Here is a 19,352-nt window from a genome sequence, read left to right as displayed (position 1 = left end):
AGATGGTCAGGGTTGCGGTCAAAAGAGAAATAAAAATAGTTTACAACTATTTGCCACTGGCCGCCCGCATTGAGACAAAACGGCTGAAATTGCGAAATCAGAGGCGTCCGTTTCGACTGTAAATGGCTCCGTATGGTGCTCACTACTGCTTTGGAAATTTCAGTTTTGAGCTGGTCAAAGTCTAATATAGCTTCCGGAGGCAAGGGGAAAGTTGTTGAATTGAGAAGCCGTCTAATTTTGTCGGAGTAGTTTTGAACCCATTTGGAATAATGTGCAAACATTCCAATAGTACGCTCAAGTTCCTTTCGACTGGCTGGAGGTGGAAGAATGAGCAGTGGCTTAAGGTGGTGAGGGTCAGGAGATATGGTTCCATTTTCAATTTTATAGCCTAGTAACTTAATTGACGTTTGTGAATAGTTGTTTTTTTCTTGATTAATCGTGAAGCCGTATTTTTGAACTGCATCTGAAAAGCGCTTGAGATTATGATCGTGCTCCTCTTTGTTTTTACCGCATACTGTAACGTCATCGAGGTATGCATAAGTTTGATTGAGTTGTTCGTGTGTAATGATGTCGTCAATGACTCGCTGGAATGTGGGTACCCCATCGGTCAATCCAAAAGCCAGACGTCGGAATTGGTACAAACGGCAGCACGCTTCAAATGCAGTGAAAGGCCGATCATTCATTGGAAGGGGTACCTGGTGGTATGCGCTTCGAAAATCTATTGTGCTGAAAATAGAATTTTTAGACACCTTAGAAACAATTTCCTCGAGATTAGAGAGAGGATACGCGTCAAGGTGTGTATATCGATTGATGGTTTGCGAGTAATCAATTACCATTCGCTTCTTGTGATTATCGGTCTTTACAACGAAAGGTTGAGCCCTCTATGTAGACCGACTCTCCTCAATAATTTCGTCAGCAAGTAGTTTTTCAATTTCTTTTCTCATGAAATCAGAGTCTTCCAGAGAATGCTTCCGAGATTTGGTGACTATGGGCTTGACATCTTTAGTTAGGAATTCAAATAGGGGAGGAGGTTCTATCTTCGCTGGAGCCAAGTAACTGATTGTCAATGGAGGTTTAGTTCCACCAAAAGAGACTCTGAGCTCTGAATGCTGTTTTAATAGATCATGCCCCACAATAATGTTAGCACACAAATCGGGTAGAACACTGAGTTTTGTTTTAGCATAATGGTGACCTAACAGCTCCAAGTGAGCTACACAGTAATTCGAAATAGGCTTACTTAAAGATGTTGAAGCCATAGAAACACTACCAGTAGTGGGGTACATTGTTAGCTTACAGTTATCTGCAAAGCGCTGTGATATGAATGTCTCTGAGCTCCCTGTATCTATCAAAGCAAAGGTAGAAGTTCTATTTACCTGAACAGGTACTGTAGCTTTGCCAAGGACTGCCGAGGCGGCGATGAGTGCAGCTGATGAGGGATGAGCCTTCGTGTTGACAGTTTTAGGTGATTTGCAGACAACTTGCCAGTGACCCGTCTTCTAGCACCTTTCACAGGTATCATTTAGAGCGGGACACTGACGACGATTTTTATGCCGTTGTCGACCACAAAAATAGCATTTTTGATTTTTGAAAGTGGAATTGCTGGGCCTAGCCGCTGCCAAATTCGCGGAATCTTCAGATGAATCCTCAATATCATGAGGGAAGGAGGCATTAAGAGTTAGTTCGGAAGCGTATGAAGCCGACTGGTTCTTGGCAGATTCCAAAGCACGAGCTTTCTCAACAGCTTCATCGAGAGTTAGCATGTTGAACTCCAATAGTCTCAACCTAATTTGATGAGAACTGAGACCACGAATAAACGAGTCGCGAACATATGTCTTTCGATGAGTCTCTGCGTTGACCTCCGCAAACTGACATGTTTTGCTCAATTGTTCCAGAGCTTGGTGGTATTGGTCGATTGATTCATCGGGAGACTGCTTACGAGAGGCGAGTTTGTGTCTTGCAAATATTTCATTTATTGGTTTAACGTACGTAGCTTTTAGTACTTCAATAGCAGTTTCATATGTGGTCTTATCGGCAATCAAGAGGTACACATAGCAACCGTAACTTACCTTGTTCGTTCACCTCTTCAAACGATGCGATAAAGTTTTCAAATGTCTTCAGCCAGTAGCTCCATTCTTGGGTAGCAGTAGGTGAGTGTGGATCACCGTCGAACTTTTCGGGTCTCAAAAATTTATCCATTGTGAATAATAAATTGTAGTAAAACCTTTGCGAATTAGGCTTTATTATTCACAATAAACGTACAACAGAAATATAAAGATTACAGAAATGGTAAAAGTGCAAACATATGTTACTAATTAGGTTAGAACAGATAACAGTTGTTACAACAATTGGATCAATCATAACAGTGGGTAAATAAAAATTCATAAGGTGCTGTTAAATATTTGTCAAACTCACACAAACGTGTAGATGGGTTATCAGGATTGGCTGTTTGAAATGTTTTAATTAATTAAAACATTTTTCCAACCTTTGGAATCAATAATTAAATGTAGTTTAAGATTTTATATTTAAAATTCTATCAATTGGGTGTAATTACCTTTTGCTGCATATTTTTTATTTAACATAGCGCAAATATACATTTATAGAGACATTTTCTTTCTTTACTTCTTTGTAGTAATCAGTATAACCTAATCCTGCTTCATGTGACATTTCTATCGGTGTATTGATAAGGCTATGTGTTAGAAATCAGTTTTCTTGAACATTACTATGAATTTATTTTTAATTTTGTGGTATTATGGATTTATTTTCGGAACACTTTTCTGTTTTTTTCCATTTTATCAAGTGAACGCCATTCGAAAGTACTCTAAAGAAGATCTTCTGAAATTAAGGTGTATTTACTTTTCTTTTAAATTTATGTTAGGCAAGAACTTTGCTAGCGTTATGTTTAATTTTTAATGCTTTATGAATTTGTAGAGAGGAGGTACGGCAAATGTTTGATCATGCATATACAGGCTATTTGAAATATGCATATCCCTATGATGAACTGCGGCCTTTAACATGTGATGGAATAGATACTTGGGGCAGGTAATTATAATTCAATAACACTTGTTATTTTATTTCAATCATTCCTTGAAATTTTGAAGCTCTCTTTCCGTTTCTTAGATAATTTTACTGTTTCTTCACATATTCTTACTGTTTCCTTCCTTATTATTGTCCATATTAGATTCCTTACCATTTTATTTAATTAATTACTTAAAACAAACTTTACAAATCCATTTATGAAAACATCCCATTCCTTATTGTCTCTCTGCACTCCTCCAGGAGAGGTTTACCATCAGATGTTTATGTTTATTTAGACTGTGGCACTTATGTTTTGGGACAGCTCGGCAGTAAAAAAAACTATACCATTGGTATGAAAACTAATTAAATCAAGCATTGATTCAACACCATTCCACTACTAGGAGGTACTACCCTTTTATTAGAAGTTTAACCCTCTAATTGCTCTACACTTCAGAAGACTCTGGGTAGCTCCAGTAAAATCTGCCAAGGAGCAACTAAAAACTACCCAAGGGATTGTTCGTTTCATTTTGAAGAAATCACAACCATAATTGTGAAAATTGAAGCCATAATAACTCGAGACCTCTTTGTCCCTTGACATCTAATGCAGATGATTATATTTGTCCAATACTCAGACACTTTCAGTGTCACTTCAGACATAATTATGTTTAATTTTTAAGATCTATATTTTATATAAACCTATGTTCCTTCACAATATCTTAGTAACACAAAATACCAGAAATTATTTGGAAACAGATTCTCAAACACAGCTGATTAGATGCTTATATAAAGATATGTCAAAAATCTGCGTGTTTAATCTTTCTCGATTATTGAGTCATAGTTTTGTGGGAAAAACCAAACGAATATTTCAAAGTTTGTTGTATATCATAGAATATTTTGTATACAAGTCTTACCTAGAATTATTTTTATCTGCTTACTAGAATATTTTAACTATCTGTAAATAAACAATCTAATAAATCTTTTCTTTCTCTGTATTTTTTTTTTTTTTTTTTTTACAACCATCACGCAATTAATTAAATTCATATTGTAGAAAACAACAAACAAAAATTAAAATAAAGAAAAAATTTATACGGTTTTGAACCACAGGTAACAATATTGATAACAAGTTTATTTATTAGCTAATATCATTATAGATTGCCGTATTGAACTAATTTTTAAGAGTTTATTTTCACATGTGGTGAATGAGGAAGGATATGTAATTCATAATTATTGATTAAATACTCATGGATTAAAACAATTGGATTTGTTTCTGCTCTTGTATCCAATGAAAAATTCTGAACATAATTACAAATGAGTTAAAACCGTCATAGCATGAAAACAATTAGATTTGCCATGAAAAGTTGTATTATTGGTTGGAGCAAGAAATGATACTAGCTATTTGATTGATTGGGGTACCTTTGTGATTCCATTTACAGCTGCTAAGTAGGAGGAATGAAATCAAAGTTACTCAATTTTGATAAAAACAATTTTTTTTTTTGTTTCAGTGTAGAACGTCTACTACTTTTCCTACTATTTCTTTCATTTTTCATTGAATGTTAGGGTATTCATATTTTCTCAGTTAATTAATGATTCATCTTTGGCCTACATGCTAGATGAAAGCCCTGATGTAGCCAACAAAGTTGGGTGAAACGTTGGTGCTTAATTTGATGTTTTGTTTATATAAAGTGCTACAAGGGTTTCTTATACCTAGAGAGCAAACATGATAGAATATTATATTTTCTTCATTTAAATTTTATGTATGTCCATCAAGTGAGCGTAGTTATTTGCTTGGAATATAGCATAATCTCATTCTAAACTTTTAAAGAAATTAGTAATATTTACGAAAATTGATTTTATAATTAATATACTTTATTTTGATTTTAGTTATTCCTTAACACTAATTGATGCTTTAGACACTCTTGCTGTGATGGGAAATTATTCAGAATTCAAGAGAGTTGTTGATATTGTAACTACAAAGGCTAATTTTGATGCCAATATTAATGTTTCAGTGTTTGAAACAAATATACGAATAGTAGGAGGTTTGCTGAGTGCTCATCTGCTTTCACAAAGGTAAGTCACTTATAACTGAGCCTGTTAAATATTTCCAATTTTATTGTTGCATTAAAGGTTTCTGATTTTTTTTATTTTATGATACAAATAAAATAAAGTGGAACCTACAACATATCTATTGTCACAAGGCTAGTCATAGTTACTAAAGATTTTTTTTTAGTTTATTTATTTTTTCTATTATCAATTGCTCTTCCTAAGAATCTCTTGAATTGATTAGTTTTTCAAAACAATTTATTTTTCTTGGATACTAAGCTTTTGTTGTATTTGATTTTGATGAAGCTTGTTTTGAGGGCTGGAGTTGACTTGGAGCCAGGATGGCCTTGTAATGGTCCTCTTCTTCGACTAGCTGAGGATGTAGCTCGCAGATTGCTTACTGCTTTTGATACACCATCTGGCATGCCCTATGGAACAGTTAACCTTCGTCATGGGGTTCCCCCTGGGGAGACTACTGTTACTTGTACAGCTGGTGTTGGAACTTTTATATTAGAATTCGGTACTCTCTCGCGTTTAACTGGAGATCCAGTTTATGAAGAGGTAATGATATATAATAAAATAAATTGTTAATTATGCTCATAGGTAAATTTTTACTTATGTTAGGTTACATTAATTTATATTTGAATAAACTAGTTATTTTTTTTGTATTTATATAAATAGTTGACCATATAATTTAAAATATGAAGAATATGGTCAGGGTTGCGGACAAAAAGGAACAAAATAGTTCTCAACTATTTATTGTCCAATGTTTTGCCCCACTTTGCAGGGCTGTTCAAGACGATAAGTTAAATAGTCATATTAATAGATTAAACACTTATTTTTTTAATATTTATTTACTCATACAGATAAATTTATTTTTTTTGTATAGGCCAATTGCTAATAAAACTCTATTTTGAGTTAGCTTTAATGTATTAATTATATCATGGTTATATAATTACTAATAATAAATAATGGTTATTGTTATATAGTTACCATTATCTCTTTTCCTGCCAAAAGTAGATATAATCTAGTAAACTTCAGGATTTTTTGAGGTCTGTATTCATAGGCATTCCAGATGCTGAAAAGACACCCAAATTATTTTTCTGACCATTTCTATCTTTTCTATGCTTGTTTATAAAATAGCTGTACTGAGGTTATCCGTAGGTAGTATAAGAGAAAAGTGATTTGGAAAATTTATTCTCTCAATATCGCTTTGGTCTATCTCTAAATAGTCCAGAAATCGTCTGATTTGCAAAAATTCATTCACCTGTTCACAAAATATGAAGGCAGAGGGTAAATGTGTGATCTAAAGCAGTGGTTTCTAACCCGTGGGCTATGAGAGCCTTGGGGTGAGCTGCCAGAGATTCTAGGTAGGAACACATATTGTGAGAATTTATTGTTAGTATATTTTATTAATTACCTTTCCTGACGGTTGGTTGCTAGCTGAAAGGTTTTTAAAAGTGATTAAAAATTCTCTATCTCTTTTTCCTAGGGAGACCTCCCTTTGCCCCTGGTGGGTCCTGGTGTTCCATAGACTTCTATGGGTTGGGAACGACTTATCTAAAGATTTTCTACATCTCACTGTTGTAACCCAATGAAAATACAATCAAAATTAAAAATATATGTATAAAAAGAAAAGGGTAAGTGTAAACTGAGACATCCTGTATAAAGGTTGACTCTAGTTTAAATAAACATCATTTGTGTGATCTTCTCAATTTACTTTTCTTTCGATACAAAGCTACCTAATTTGTTCCCAATTTTATTGGTTTTTTATATAAGTTGTTTTCCGAACTATCTTACCTGTAATTAGTATCCTAGCTTTCTTTTTTTTTTTTTAGGTTGCTCTAAATGCTTTACACTCACTGTTTGAACGACGTTCTGGAATTGGATTGTTTGGCAATCACATAGATATCTCAAGTGGCCGTTGGGTAGCTTTGGATTCAGGGATTGGTGCTGGAGTTGATTCATTTTTTGAATATCTTGTTAAAGGTGCAATACTTTTGGACAGACCTGAACTTATGGCTATGTTTAAGGAAGTCAGGAAGCCAGTTGATAGGTTAAGTTAATTTTATAATTAATTTAGTCTTGTGCACAACTATTTCATTTGACATAGATGCTTTCTTAATGGTTATAAATTATTTTAATTGTTAATAAATGGATATGCAAAACTTGTAAATTGTAAGTTAATCTTAAATAATTAATGTTGATTTTTGATAGCTACTTTTTAACTTACATAGTTTTGTTTCTTGTTTGTGAAGTAAACCTGTAAGTAATCTATGTGAACTTAAAGGTTTCTACTAATATTTTACAATAATTTTAGTAAAAAAGTAGTATTTACTGTATATTAAGTAAAATGAAATAATGTTTCTTTATTTATTTATTTTTTTGTATTTTTGAAAAATACAAAAGAGGTAACCTGAATAAGTGTTTAAAGCCTTAAAATCAGATATTAGGAAATTTCTAAAGCAGCACTTCCCAAAGTTGGGATGCCTCAAGCATAAGCCAGGATTGCCTATAGCAAGTGCCACTTTGAAAATATTTAAAATTAAAATGGCAAATACACAGTACATTCCAGAATTTACTTTGAATTTTACTTGTGTACAGAATGTACTAGTAGGGCTGCATGTTTTTAGCCCAAAAGGGTCCCATGGTGAAAAAAGTTTGGGAATTGCTGTTATAAAAGTATCTATCTCCAACTTTGAGCCTTTGTAATTTTTTATTATCTCTAATGGTTTTCAAGATATTTTGATCCTAACTTGGCATGTAATGGACACAATGTATTTGTAACTCAATTAGACCTTTAAAAATTGAGCATTTTCATATAGGATTATTTTTAGATATTTGGGCTCATCAGTTGTTACATTTTGGAAATTATTTTCCTTGTAAAACCTGCAATTGTTTTTCTTAAATAAAAGTTTTAAGCCCTATTTCTAGGTAATATTAAGATTAATTTGCTTACTCACTTATAATTATAATTTTAGATTATCCCTGTAAATAACATATCTGTTGGTAGAGCTATCCCCTGTTATCATGGCTTTCATTACAACTTTATTTATGGTGCTTTTAAATGAATCCTCAATATTTATAAAGGCGCAGATTGCAATTTTCCACGTTTATTTTATTTTTTACAGGTATTTAAAGAAAAACCATTGGTATGTTTGGGCATCAATGCATAAAGGACAAGTTACACTTCCAGTTTTTCAATCATTGGAGGCATATTGGCCTGGTGTCCTCTCCTTAATAGGTTGATATTTTATTATGATTTGATTTATAATAGGATAAATGAAAAACTTTGACTTATTTATATTTGCCAAAATTATGATTATATTTTTAGATTGATCAAATTATAGATATGATCTTCCATTGACAATTGTTCTATTCTTCACAAATACTCTTATAGGTTTATAGTTTATGGAAAAACATTATGACTTTATTTGCTCTAAGAAAATTACAAATATGCTGTTTTTGAAAATATCATGGTGTACAGTCAATCAATTATAATGGGGCCATTGTAGGTGAGGGAGCTGAGGTGTCACCTTAGCAACCTCATGTCTACAACAGCACCGTTTCAATGCCTGGGCTGGTTGCCTTTTATTTTGTAGCAGTCTCATGAAATAAAAATTCAACTCTCCCACTCTGGTTAGAACAGGTTGGTTACCTATAGAATAACCCCCTTCTCGTATATTAGAAATGACCAGGTAAAGAGGTAAAGAAAAAAATAACCAATTACAGTCTGAATCATATTATTATTGAAACAAAAAAATTGTAACTATTCCATAAGATCGATTTTGATTTACTTGAATTGTCATTATAGTCAGGTTTGGAATACTTATAACACTCTCACTAAAACTTTATCTCAAAACTATGTCTATTCCTCAGGACTCTTGAGCTTACAGCTATTTATGTCAGAAGTTTAATCGAAAGTGATTCCTTAGTTAAAGAGAATGAGAATCTGTACAAATATAAGATGATGACAGTTAAAAAATTGGAAATTAAATTATTTGTTTTTATTTATGGATAACTATTTTTCTAAAGGATGCTAATTTATTTGTGGCACTGATTATTGAGATTTTACTTGGAATATGAATGTTTATTAATCTAACTACTATTAACATAAGGTTGACTATCATGCTTATGTTCTTCCTACTATATTTCATACACATTCATAGTTCAAAAACTTGCAATTCAGTTTGACACAATCATTAACAGTATATACCTACCTAGTATTATTAACAGTATATACCTAGGATATACCTACTTAACATTTAACATGACCAAGACTGACATATGCATCCGTGTTGGATGAAGTAGACTAAATATTTCAATACATTCTGTTTTACTGGTACTTGAGGCAAGAAAATAGATAAACTTTGTTGAAAAACCCTGAAATGCTATTTCTCAAGTTTTGATTTATAATAAGCAGTTGATTGAAAGGTTACAAGAATGAGTCAATGCTACCCTACTATCTTATAATTGAATTTATTTTGTTTGTACTTTTTTCATGCATATTGTCTCTTACTTTTAAAACTAATTATATCACCATGAAAAAATATTATATATGTGTCTCATAATATGCTATACTGTTTAGGGGACATAGACACTGCATTGAGATCCATGCATAACTACAATCGAGTTTGGAAACAATATGGGTTTACTCCTGAATTTTACAATATAGCCCAAGGTGAAGCTGGTAGCAACAGGTAAGCTAAATTGATTATAGTTAATTATGTAAGGGGAAATGCTTTATCTGGCCATGCTGCCCAAATACATTGGTTTGTACGTACCCATCAATCCATAATTGGACATATATACCCTACAATATATTAAAAATTTTCATTTTTCAAACAATAATCATTAATACACTAAATAATTATATACACTAAAACAGGCATAATGCATGGACACGTCAGGTCTATGGTTAGTTTAATTAGTTTTTCCTTCCTATCGTGTTGTTCATTAAGCAGAATGAGCTGAAAATGTTTTAGTATTTTTTTCCTTCGTACACCGACTCTATTTACTAATTCATCACAAATCACATTACAAATTCATTTTTTCAACCACTTTTAAGCAGCATTAAATATTGTTAGTCCAACACCCTTGGGTGTGACCTGAAAAGTGGAAGATGATTACGAACAATACATCTCTGATGTATGACTTAGATATGTGTTCAATAATAAAACATTACTGGCATTAAAACTTTTAAATTATCTATGTATCTTTTACCCATATGGTGGATTTTATGATAAAAAAAAGGTTAGTAAAATTTGAAGTAGTGAATAAGCTCAACTTGGTTTCCTTTTTGTCAATTTTTCTTTAAAGTTGTATAACTTATACCTTTGCTGCATTCAATTTTTCTATTTTCATATGAATAGTGAGCAATCAAGTGATAATGGTAGTTTAAATTTGATGCCATTATTACAGTTAAAGTAAATGATTTTAGATACTGAAAATATCTTGTCTAATATATCCTGTACTAAATAGTTTTTGAAACTAGACTGGATTAGTTACAAGTCCAGAGACAAATTATTTTTTAATTTGAATAACTAGAAAATGATTAATTATTTCTTGATATTAGTTTAAACGTGAGCTTTCTTAAATGCTATTTGCACATTAATTGTAATTCATGTTTCAATTTTCAGAGAAAGTTATCCTCTTCGCCCAGAACTTGCAGAATCAGCTATGTACCTTTACAGAGCAACAGGTGATACTTTTATGCTAGACATTGGTCTTAATATACTCCGCAGTTTACAGCATAGTGCCAAAACGCCTTGTGGTTATGCAACAGTGAGACTATTTTGCTATTATATATAAACCAATAAACTAATTTTATTGGTGTTATAAAATTCTAATTTTTGTGTATAATTATGGAAATACTGACAATGGACAAACAAAATATAATACACATTAATTTTTTTTTTTTTCATTTTCTTTATTTCCTTTAAAATTTATCATTTACTTCTTTGATTTTACTTAATTTTAGAATTTCATTTAATGTTCTTTTCAATGGGACCTACTACCTTCTATTGAGTATAGCTTCAAACTCTTAATGTTATTATTTTTTAGATAAAAGATGCCCGAGATCATACTCAAGAGAATAGGATGGAATCATTTTTTTTAGCCGAAACCACAAAATATCTTTATTTATTATTTGATCCTGAGAACTTTATTCATAATGATGGTAGCAGTGGTAAAGTGCATGTTCTTCCCTCTGGTAGGCAATGTGTGTTGGATGCTGGAGGTTACATCTTCAACACTGGTAAAAACTATATTCAAGTTTTTAGGGTAAATGTTGAATAAAGTGGCACTTATGCTCAGTCAATTTTATCAAAAATGTTGCTGTTACATCCCAGGCATATACCTGCCTCAAATATCTAATATCATTTCATACGACTTATCGTTTTTGAGCTAGTCTATCTGGGGGTGCCGACTTTTATTTCTGTGGCGGTCCCACAAAATAAAAACTTGACCCTCCACCATAGTTAAAGTAGATTGGTTACCTCTAGATAACCCTCCAGTAAGTCAGAGATGACTAGGAAGGGGATTATTAAAAAATATGCGTATATAGTTAAGGGAAAGTAAAAAAGAAACAGTTGATATACATTTTTTTTTTTTTTTATGAATATGCGAAAAAGCATTTTGAATGTCTATTTTGTTTTTTTATCAAACTAAGATATCTTGCTAAAGTCAGTTCAAGGAATTTTTATCTTATAGGAATAAAAAGTAATATAAATATAATTTATTTCAGAGGCTCATCCAATAGATCCAGGTGCTCTTCGTTGTTGCTATGAATGGAAAGAAGAGAAAGATTTTTGGAAAAAATCGAAAAATTCGAAAGGAGATATTTTAAGTTCAAGGAAAAAGGAGAAAAAAGTTGGAACAGAAAACAGCAGTTCCAAACGTAATTATACAAAGAACTTATTTGAGTTATAAAATAAGCCTAACAATTTTGAAACTCTTATATTTAATTTACAACCAAGGATAGGATGGCATCATAATTGAGTAAAATTTTTGGTATTGAGTTTTGACAAATCTGATTCCAAGAAACACATTTTGAGCCATTGGTCTGTGTCTGTGGTATGATTATCTTTTGACCCCAAGGAATGAAAACTCAACCTTCCCACTCTAAAAGAATAGGTTGGTAACCTATGGTGGAGGAGCTAAATTTTGTAGGTCACACCTATAATATAAAATAAAATATTATATATATGTATATATAGTTGACCGTAAAGATTTAAATATAAGATGGTCAGGGTTGCGGTCAAAAAAAGAAGAACAAATAGTTTAAAACTATTTTAATGTCCGACGTTTAATAGGAATAAGAATTAACACAAATACAAGAGCTTTCCACGCTTACGCTTCATTGTTGCCTTCTGTTCAACTGTTCGCTTTGAACAGGTAGGTAGGTAGTCTTGATTTGTTCTTTGCTCATTTATTATTATTATTTTTATTTATATTTATTCTTTCAAGATGTTTATTTAATCACTACTTTCTTCTTCTTTCCCCCCTCCCATATGGTTTTTGTTTTATGTACATCTCCTGTACTTTATTAAACTGTATATTTTACGTATTTTTAAAAAAAAAATTTTTTTACTCTTGCCATTGTTATTTTTTATTCTTATTGTTTATTCAAGTTTATTTTATACTGATACTATTTTATGTCTTCCTTCCTTTTATTTATATGTAATTTCTTATCACTTTATTTTTACATAATATTTATCCTAGCTTAAATTACCGTATTCTATCTTATTGTTGTAATATTTTAAGTTTTTTTTTTTTTTGGAATCTTTTTAGCCCAGATGAAGCCCTGCTAAGTGGGGCAAAACGTCGGATATTAAAATAGTTTTAAACTATTTGTTCTTCTTTTTTTTGACCGCAACCCTGACCATCTTCTTATATTTAAAATAAAATATCAGTGAATATATTAAATAAAAGGGTTATTATTTATTGAACTTTTTCAATTTGTTCCAACTAATCATAATGTGGAAATCACAATAATCCTTGAAGTTGTTTGGAATAAACTTGGACCCCTTTGAGTTACTTTACCTATTACTTTTGTAATATTTAAGAAATACTGTTTGTCGTAATACATTTTTAAGAATATAGAATTTAATTTGTATTCTGACACTGTTCCTCTACAGCAGAGGAATTCTGCGGAATTCTTCTTATTATTCTCCAGAGTACACTGCTATCCATTCTAAGTGACCGTTATTCTCTTTGAAATACTCTTCAGAGTAATCTTAGGGCCCTTCAATATTTTTCATTAAGTTACTTTCATACTTAATGTTCTTCCAGCGACTTGGCTGTAGGAGTATATTGCAATTCCACCTCTCAGATCTTTAAGGATGAGGGACGAGATAGGGACCCTGATAGCCAGAATTGTAATCCAAATATAATTTCTATAGAAGCAGTATTTATGAAATTTTCCTGACTTAAGTTTAGGTCTATACAGAGGAGCTGAATACAACTAAACAATGTAGGATTAATGGTTTCATGACTGTTATTTATTAGAAAAAATAATAAGACATATATCTTTATCCCGAGGATTTACTTTGCAACTGTAAGGTATACATACTCCTTTGGGTATATATAATGAATTAAATAAATCAAAATGTTATTAAAACAAATATTTGCTTGTGATAATTATTTTATTATTAAATTAATTATGTGATTTTAATTTATTTGCATTTTGGAAAATATTGTAGATTTGGAAGTATTGAACTTCCTCTATATTTATTTTTAGGTAATTGTTATCATGAGATTCTAACTTTGATCATGGTGTGTATTGATGTATGATTCATTTGAAATCTTACTTTAACAAGACAGATAAAAATGTGGGTACGGTGTGCACATCACACAACTTTCACTTACAATAAAAATTTATATCATAGTTTCTCAAGATGAAAATAACAAATATCAACTTATATATATGGATAAAGAAGCTATTTTTATATGGATGTAATTGTATAAGAGATCTGGCGGTCTCGACTTTTTCTGATTTGAACTCTTGTCTTTATTTTTCCTTTAATTATATATTAAATTCCTTAATACTTTGTATTTATCAATTATTTATTATTGCTAACATTGGGAACTGGTTCTGGATTTTAAAGAAACAAAATTTAAAGTAGGAAGATTTATTAAAAGCCTTCGTCTAAGCCATGTTAGACTATTTATATATAAGACCTATCTAATATTAAATATTATATAATGGTGCATTGATTTACTGAGTTTTATTAAAATTGTTAGAGCCGAATTGTAATGAAAAAGTTGCTATCACATCTATGCCTTTATTATTATTTTTGGGGCGACAGACCGTGGAGGTCCAAGGCCTCACGCGATGTATTAGTGAAATAAATTGTGTGTTTCTTGACGTGTTTTTTTCAGATGGTAGGTCATCAGTCTCACACCTATTTTTGTGAGTGTCACCCATTGGCTAACAGGCCTCACAAATGCCCGGGGGGGGGGGAGGCTGTGAGTGAGTTTTGTATAATTTTATGCTTGAAAAAATCCTGGGTAGGGCCAGACTTGAACTCACAACCTTTGAGTTGGTAGACAAGCGTGTTGCCACGCTGCTACTGTCACCCCCTTGTCTTACAGGCCTTTACCCGCTTTAAATATGTAATTTCAGTTTCTTACTTCTTTTTTAGCTAGTTTGTTCACATACATACACAGACCATTTTATAAAACTTTGTTATTTGGACTTAAGGGATCTTAAAACGTTTATTTCCGTCATATACTCAAATTGCAATACTTCCCCTTACCTAGGAGGTACTGTTACTGGTAATGGTGGGGGAACAAGTCCGGCAAGTGGGCCTATTGGTCCTTTTTGCCATCCCCAAGACAAACCAATGGAATGACTCTTTATGTATCTTATTCATCTATGTCGAACCTTTTCATCTTTCTAATGAAATTCAAAAGGGACTCCCAATCTATAGAGGAAGCCTCATTTCCTTTAATTCTATCAGAGCCTAATAAACTGTATCTTAATGAGGCATACCTACCACAATCTGTATGTAATGTAAGGCAGTCTCTGGGGCCTGTCCGCATAAGCAGCAGGTTTCATCATGAACTACTCCACATATCTTAAGATGTCTTTTAAGTCTGCAGTGACCTGTCAGGACTCCTATTAATAATCGGAGTTTGTTTCTGTTAAGGCCTAGCAGCCACTTAGTTTTAGAAGTAGAGGGTTTAGTTATTAAAATCTTGGCCTGTCTCAGCCCTATACAGTCCCTCCACTCCTTAACACTTCTTCCATGTCCAATCAAGAACTACTTTTCTCTGATGACTTTTAGAGATGCCTAGGAATGGTTCTGGTCCTATGGAGAGTGCTCACCCCTGTTTCTAGCAAGCTGATCAGCTTTTTCATTACCTGTGATTCCCTTGCCCCTTACCTAGGAGAGTCAAGATTCATTCTTCGGAACTGCCGAAAAATGAATGTTAAACTGCCCCAGGTGGGAATTGAACCCACAACATTCCGAACAGACCCCACTGGGACCTACGCCCCAACCAGCATGTCCATCACGTCCCTCCCCCTTACTATATATTCCATATATTGATAAGTATGAGTAAAAATTAGTTCTATATTTGTAAAATATTTTAGTGCTGGATGAAATATTCCTCATACTAACCTGATTATTAGAAATTCTATTATACTCAGAAACATAAAACCCTTGTTAATAATATTTCATTTATGATGATTTAAATTTATTTTTTTGAACCATTTATTTAGACCAAAGATTAAAGGAATATTTTTCTATCAGAAGACTATTTGTTTTTAATTTTCCCCTGGTTAACCTTTTCATTATTTGTCAACTTTTTAATTATATAATTCAATAAATAAGTTACACAAATGTATAATTTTATTTCAGGGTATGAGGAAAATGAAACTAGTGAAACAAGCAAACTAATTGTTCAAGGAGCAGATGAAAACTTTCAAAATCAGTCAAATGATCATTTTGAAGTCACAGATGAAGATGATTCAAATGATGGTAAAAGTAGTTTATCTGAAGAAGTAGAGAAATTATCGAAACATACTGAAACTCTTAATCACCTATTGAATATTGTAAAAGCTAGTCATGAATCTGTCTCAATAAAAAGAGAAAATGGAAATGAAAAAAGTGGTGAGGATGGACCAACATTCAGCCAAAACAGTTCTGAGTCACCAGTACTCGAGTGGCCCCCCAATTCAACTTTGTCTCAAGTAAGTGCTGTCTAATAATTTTTTATGGTATATAAAGATTGATCTCATAAAACTTTTTTATTATACTATTCAATATATTTATCTGAAAATACACTATACCATCTTCTGTCTAGAATATTTTAATATTCCTATCATTTATGTAGTTGAATTCGGTACATAAAAAGTATTTATATTTGATAAAAAGGGCTGGCTAACTTGGAAATTAACGTCACTATATTCTGTTAATCATAAAATGATGATACATATCAATTTTTCTTTATTTAATGCCCTTTATATCCTTATAAACTTGTAAAGTTGTTTGATAATTATGATACAAATTAAACATTTGTTATTATTTTATCTTATGTAAATATATATCTCAATAATGATTTTTGGTCAAATAATTACTGTTTGATGGCCTGAGGGTTCAGAAATTTTTATATTAGTGTGTTCACTGTTTAGTGCTAGGCTGTTCTAATGCAACACAAGTTCATTCTATTTAGACAGAAATTAGCGTAAAAAAGTATTTAGATATTATTATCCTAAACTTTAATAAACATGTTTAATAAATGAAGAGAGTGATAAAGAAAAAAAGTTAACCAAGCAAAATGTCAGAGAAAAATAACTAGGAACAAAGAATAGAAAAAAAAAATTACATTTAGCATATAATTTAATTGTTTCATGTTCTCTTATGTAATTCTTTCCCTTTTTATATTATTGTTATATCTTGTTTTGCCTAGCCCTGAGGAAATGTCGGCACACATTAAATTAAATAGTGTATTTGTTAACTGTGTTTCATTTCTCACCACACCTCTAATCTGATTTCATCTATGGACAGTATCTTACCATCATTATACATTTTTTTTTGGTTTTTCAGCCTTCAACATCTGAACGGGAAGAAAGCTTGCCTGAGTATGTTCGCGAGTTGGTTGGTTTAAAAAGTGCCAAAAAAGAATTCGACCCTCAGCAGCTTCTGGAATCAATCAGGACATCCTCTGTTGATGCCAGTTTGAATTCATTGAGTAAATATCAACTACTTACATGCCCTGCTCAACCTTTTCATATAAGGTTAACTATTGCTGGTGAATTTATTGAAGAAAAATGATATTCCAGTGGAGAAGAAGGCAACTTTGTATATATGTTTCAATAGAAACAAGTTTTGTAAATAAGATGAGATAATAAATTAATTTTAAAAGAACCTGTATTAATTTTCTAACAAACTGTATTTAGGTAATAAACCTTTTACAGGCGTTTATATATGAATATTTGTACTATTTATTTGGTATGATATTTAATAATGAAGATTGAATAACAAAACTGAAATTACAATTTGGATAAATTGATAAAAAAATATTTTGTGTGATTATTGGACAGTTTTGTAAGTAATATAGTTGTAAATATTGGTGTTACTAAACAAATTTGATTTATTTAAATTACTGTTCTTTTTTTTTTTTTTTACTAAAATGATTTTCAACTGAATATTATTATTGGTAAATACTTTTAAGTAAAACAAAATATAATTTTTTGTTATTTATCTCTGAGTGAAATCATGCTGATATGAACATCATTCTGTTGTAGACTAAGTTAATGTGAAAGGATTTCTAACAAACTCATTTAAATCACATGGGATTCAACAGTTAATAGATGTAATACAATTTTTAAAATACAAATTTGACTTTTAAAATTATTTAGTTTAGCTTAAAATTTACTTAGTCGTTATAGGAAGAAATGGGATGTTGAGTACTAAAGATCATTCTAGGTTGATATGTGATTTTAATGCCTCATCTCAAAATTATTGCTGTCACCTCATAAAAAAAAAAAAATATGGATGGCTTACAAGAAAAATTGAAAAGATTTTAATACCTAACAGTAGATACCTATAATTTTTGCATTATGTGCAAATATAATTAACAAAATGTTAATTTTATTTCTGCTTTTTCTCTGGGATGTAAGCACTATATAGAGAACATTAAAGGGCTTTAAGTAGAATACTTTTGTTGAATTTCATAAAAATTATTAAAACCATTTTAGCTTTTTGGTCTATACAAAAATATATATCAGTGAATGCATATAAAGTGTCTGATATGGCACACAGGCATTGTGTGCTACAAAACCAAAAAATATAATCGGCTGACCCTTTCAAGTGATAACTGTGGGTGAGACACACAAACCAGGTTAAAATACTTTCCTTGCCTTATAACGGCAGGAAAGTTATTAGTGAGAAACATGTTTTAATTCAACTAAAGGAAGGTCAAATTGAAACAGCGAATCATTAATAAATTTTTGTTATTTGCTGTCCGGAACAAAATAGCACGTCTGCAGGTCAAAATGAGAAATTTGCCTCAATACCCAGGATAAATTAAATTGGCTTTTTTTATTCAGTTGTTCTTTTTCTATCATATAAAGATTACCATGTGAGATAAACATAGGATTATAGTTAGTAATACATGACTATTATTTGTTTCATTAAGAACCCTCTCCCACAATGGTCACTGGCTGCTTGTTTAAAATCATTAAAATACCTCATGCATTATTTGAAAGATAAAGGAGGTGGTCCGAGTTACAGTCAAGAAAAAAATTAAGAAAATAGTTGCAACTGTTTATTGATAGCCAATGTTTCGATCCATGTTCCAGTTCTTCAGGGCTAGAATATAAAGATACAGAGTCATTAAAGCTAATGTAAGAGTATGAAAATGACTTGTAAATAAAACAAATATAGAGGTGGGGGTGAAAAAAGACATCCATATTTAAAAATAAATAAAAAATAGTTAAGAAGTTATCAACAAACACAAAAAAGGTGTATTAACTGGCATAGTGATGGCTAATGAACTAATAGAATGAATATATCGCTGCTTTTCTTCAATAGTGGCACATATGACAAAAAAAAAAAAAAAAAGGTTTTACTCATTTATTGTTCTCCCTACCTAGTACTAGAGCCGGGAAGAAAAAAAGGCAATTATCTCACCCCAATTGTTGATTACTTTAATGAAAACTAGGTATAATTACTAGTCAAAATTGATGAGTCTGCCAAGTATAGGTAGGGGGAATAAAAAATGGCGGCTGTTTCAAAACCTTAAAAAAACATTAATTTTTGACGTGACAACGTCTTATAAATTAGATT

General features: G+C 31.6%; 2 protein-coding genes across 2 annotated transcripts; one reads left to right on the top strand and one right to left on the bottom strand.

Moving 5' to 3' along the window:
- Positions 1–1,496: 1,496 nt before the first annotated feature.
- Positions 1,497–2,196, bottom strand: LOC106690649 (uncharacterized). The gene is made up of 2 exons (XM_014436155.1): positions 2,067–2,196; positions 1,497–1,999 (listed from the first exon to the last, which is right to left on the bottom strand). The coding sequence occupies exons 1-2, from the start codon at positions 2,194–2,196 to the stop codon at positions 1,497–1,499; spliced, it is 633 nt and encodes a 210-aa protein (XP_014291641.1).
- Positions 2,197–2,632: 436 nt separating this feature from the next.
- On the top strand, positions 2,633–17,429 carry Edem1 (ER degradation-enhancing alpha-mannosidase-like protein 2). Its single transcript, XM_014436165.3, has 12 exons — positions 2,633–2,843; positions 2,929–3,039; positions 4,897–5,082; positions 5,373–5,616; positions 6,894–7,111; positions 8,187–8,299; positions 9,644–9,755; positions 10,695–10,839; positions 11,119–11,311; positions 11,801–11,953; positions 15,921–16,252; positions 17,109–17,429. The coding sequence occupies exons 1-12, from the start codon at positions 2,722–2,724 to the stop codon at positions 17,334–17,336; spliced, it is 2,157 nt and encodes a 718-aa protein (XP_014291651.1). The 5' UTR covers positions 2,633–2,721; the 3' UTR covers positions 17,337–17,429.
- Positions 17,430–19,352: the final 1,923 nt, after the last annotated feature.

The sequence above is a fragment of the Halyomorpha halys genome, unplaced genomic scaffold (genome assembly GCF_000696795.3).
Source record: "Halyomorpha halys isolate HHAL.00 unplaced genomic scaffold, Hhal_1.1 Scaffold1794.1, whole genome shotgun sequence".
Taxonomy (NCBI): domain Eukaryota; kingdom Metazoa; phylum Arthropoda; class Insecta; order Hemiptera; family Pentatomidae; genus Halyomorpha; species Halyomorpha halys.
Note: the sequence above shows the minus strand (reverse complement) of the source record. Positions and strands in the feature narration are given on the sequence as shown.

What these genes read in the sequence shown, in the direction of transcription:
- LOC106690649 (XM_014436155.1), bottom strand. Translation starts at nt 2,196, where the DNA reads ATGGATAAATTTTTGAGACCCGAAAAGTTCGACGGTGATCCACACTCA. An exon ending in TGAAGAGGTGAACGAACAAG is followed by an intron (nt 2,000 to 2,066) that starts GTAAGTTACGGT and finishes CTGCTATTGAAG; the next exon opens with TACTAAAAGCTACGTACGTT.
- Edem1 (XM_014436165.3), top strand. Translation starts at nt 2,722, where the DNA reads ATGAATTTATTTTTAATTTTGTGGTATTATGGATTTATTTTCGGAACA. An exon ending in TGGTGTCCTCTCCTTAATAG is followed by an intron (nt 8,300 to 9,643) that starts GTTGATATTTTA and finishes TATACTGTTTAG; the next exon opens with GGGACATAGACACTGCATTG. An exon ending in CCAATTCAACTTTGTCTCAA is followed by an intron (nt 16,253 to 17,108) that starts GTAAGTGCTGTC and finishes TTGGTTTTTCAG; the next exon opens with CCTTCAACATCTGAACGGGA.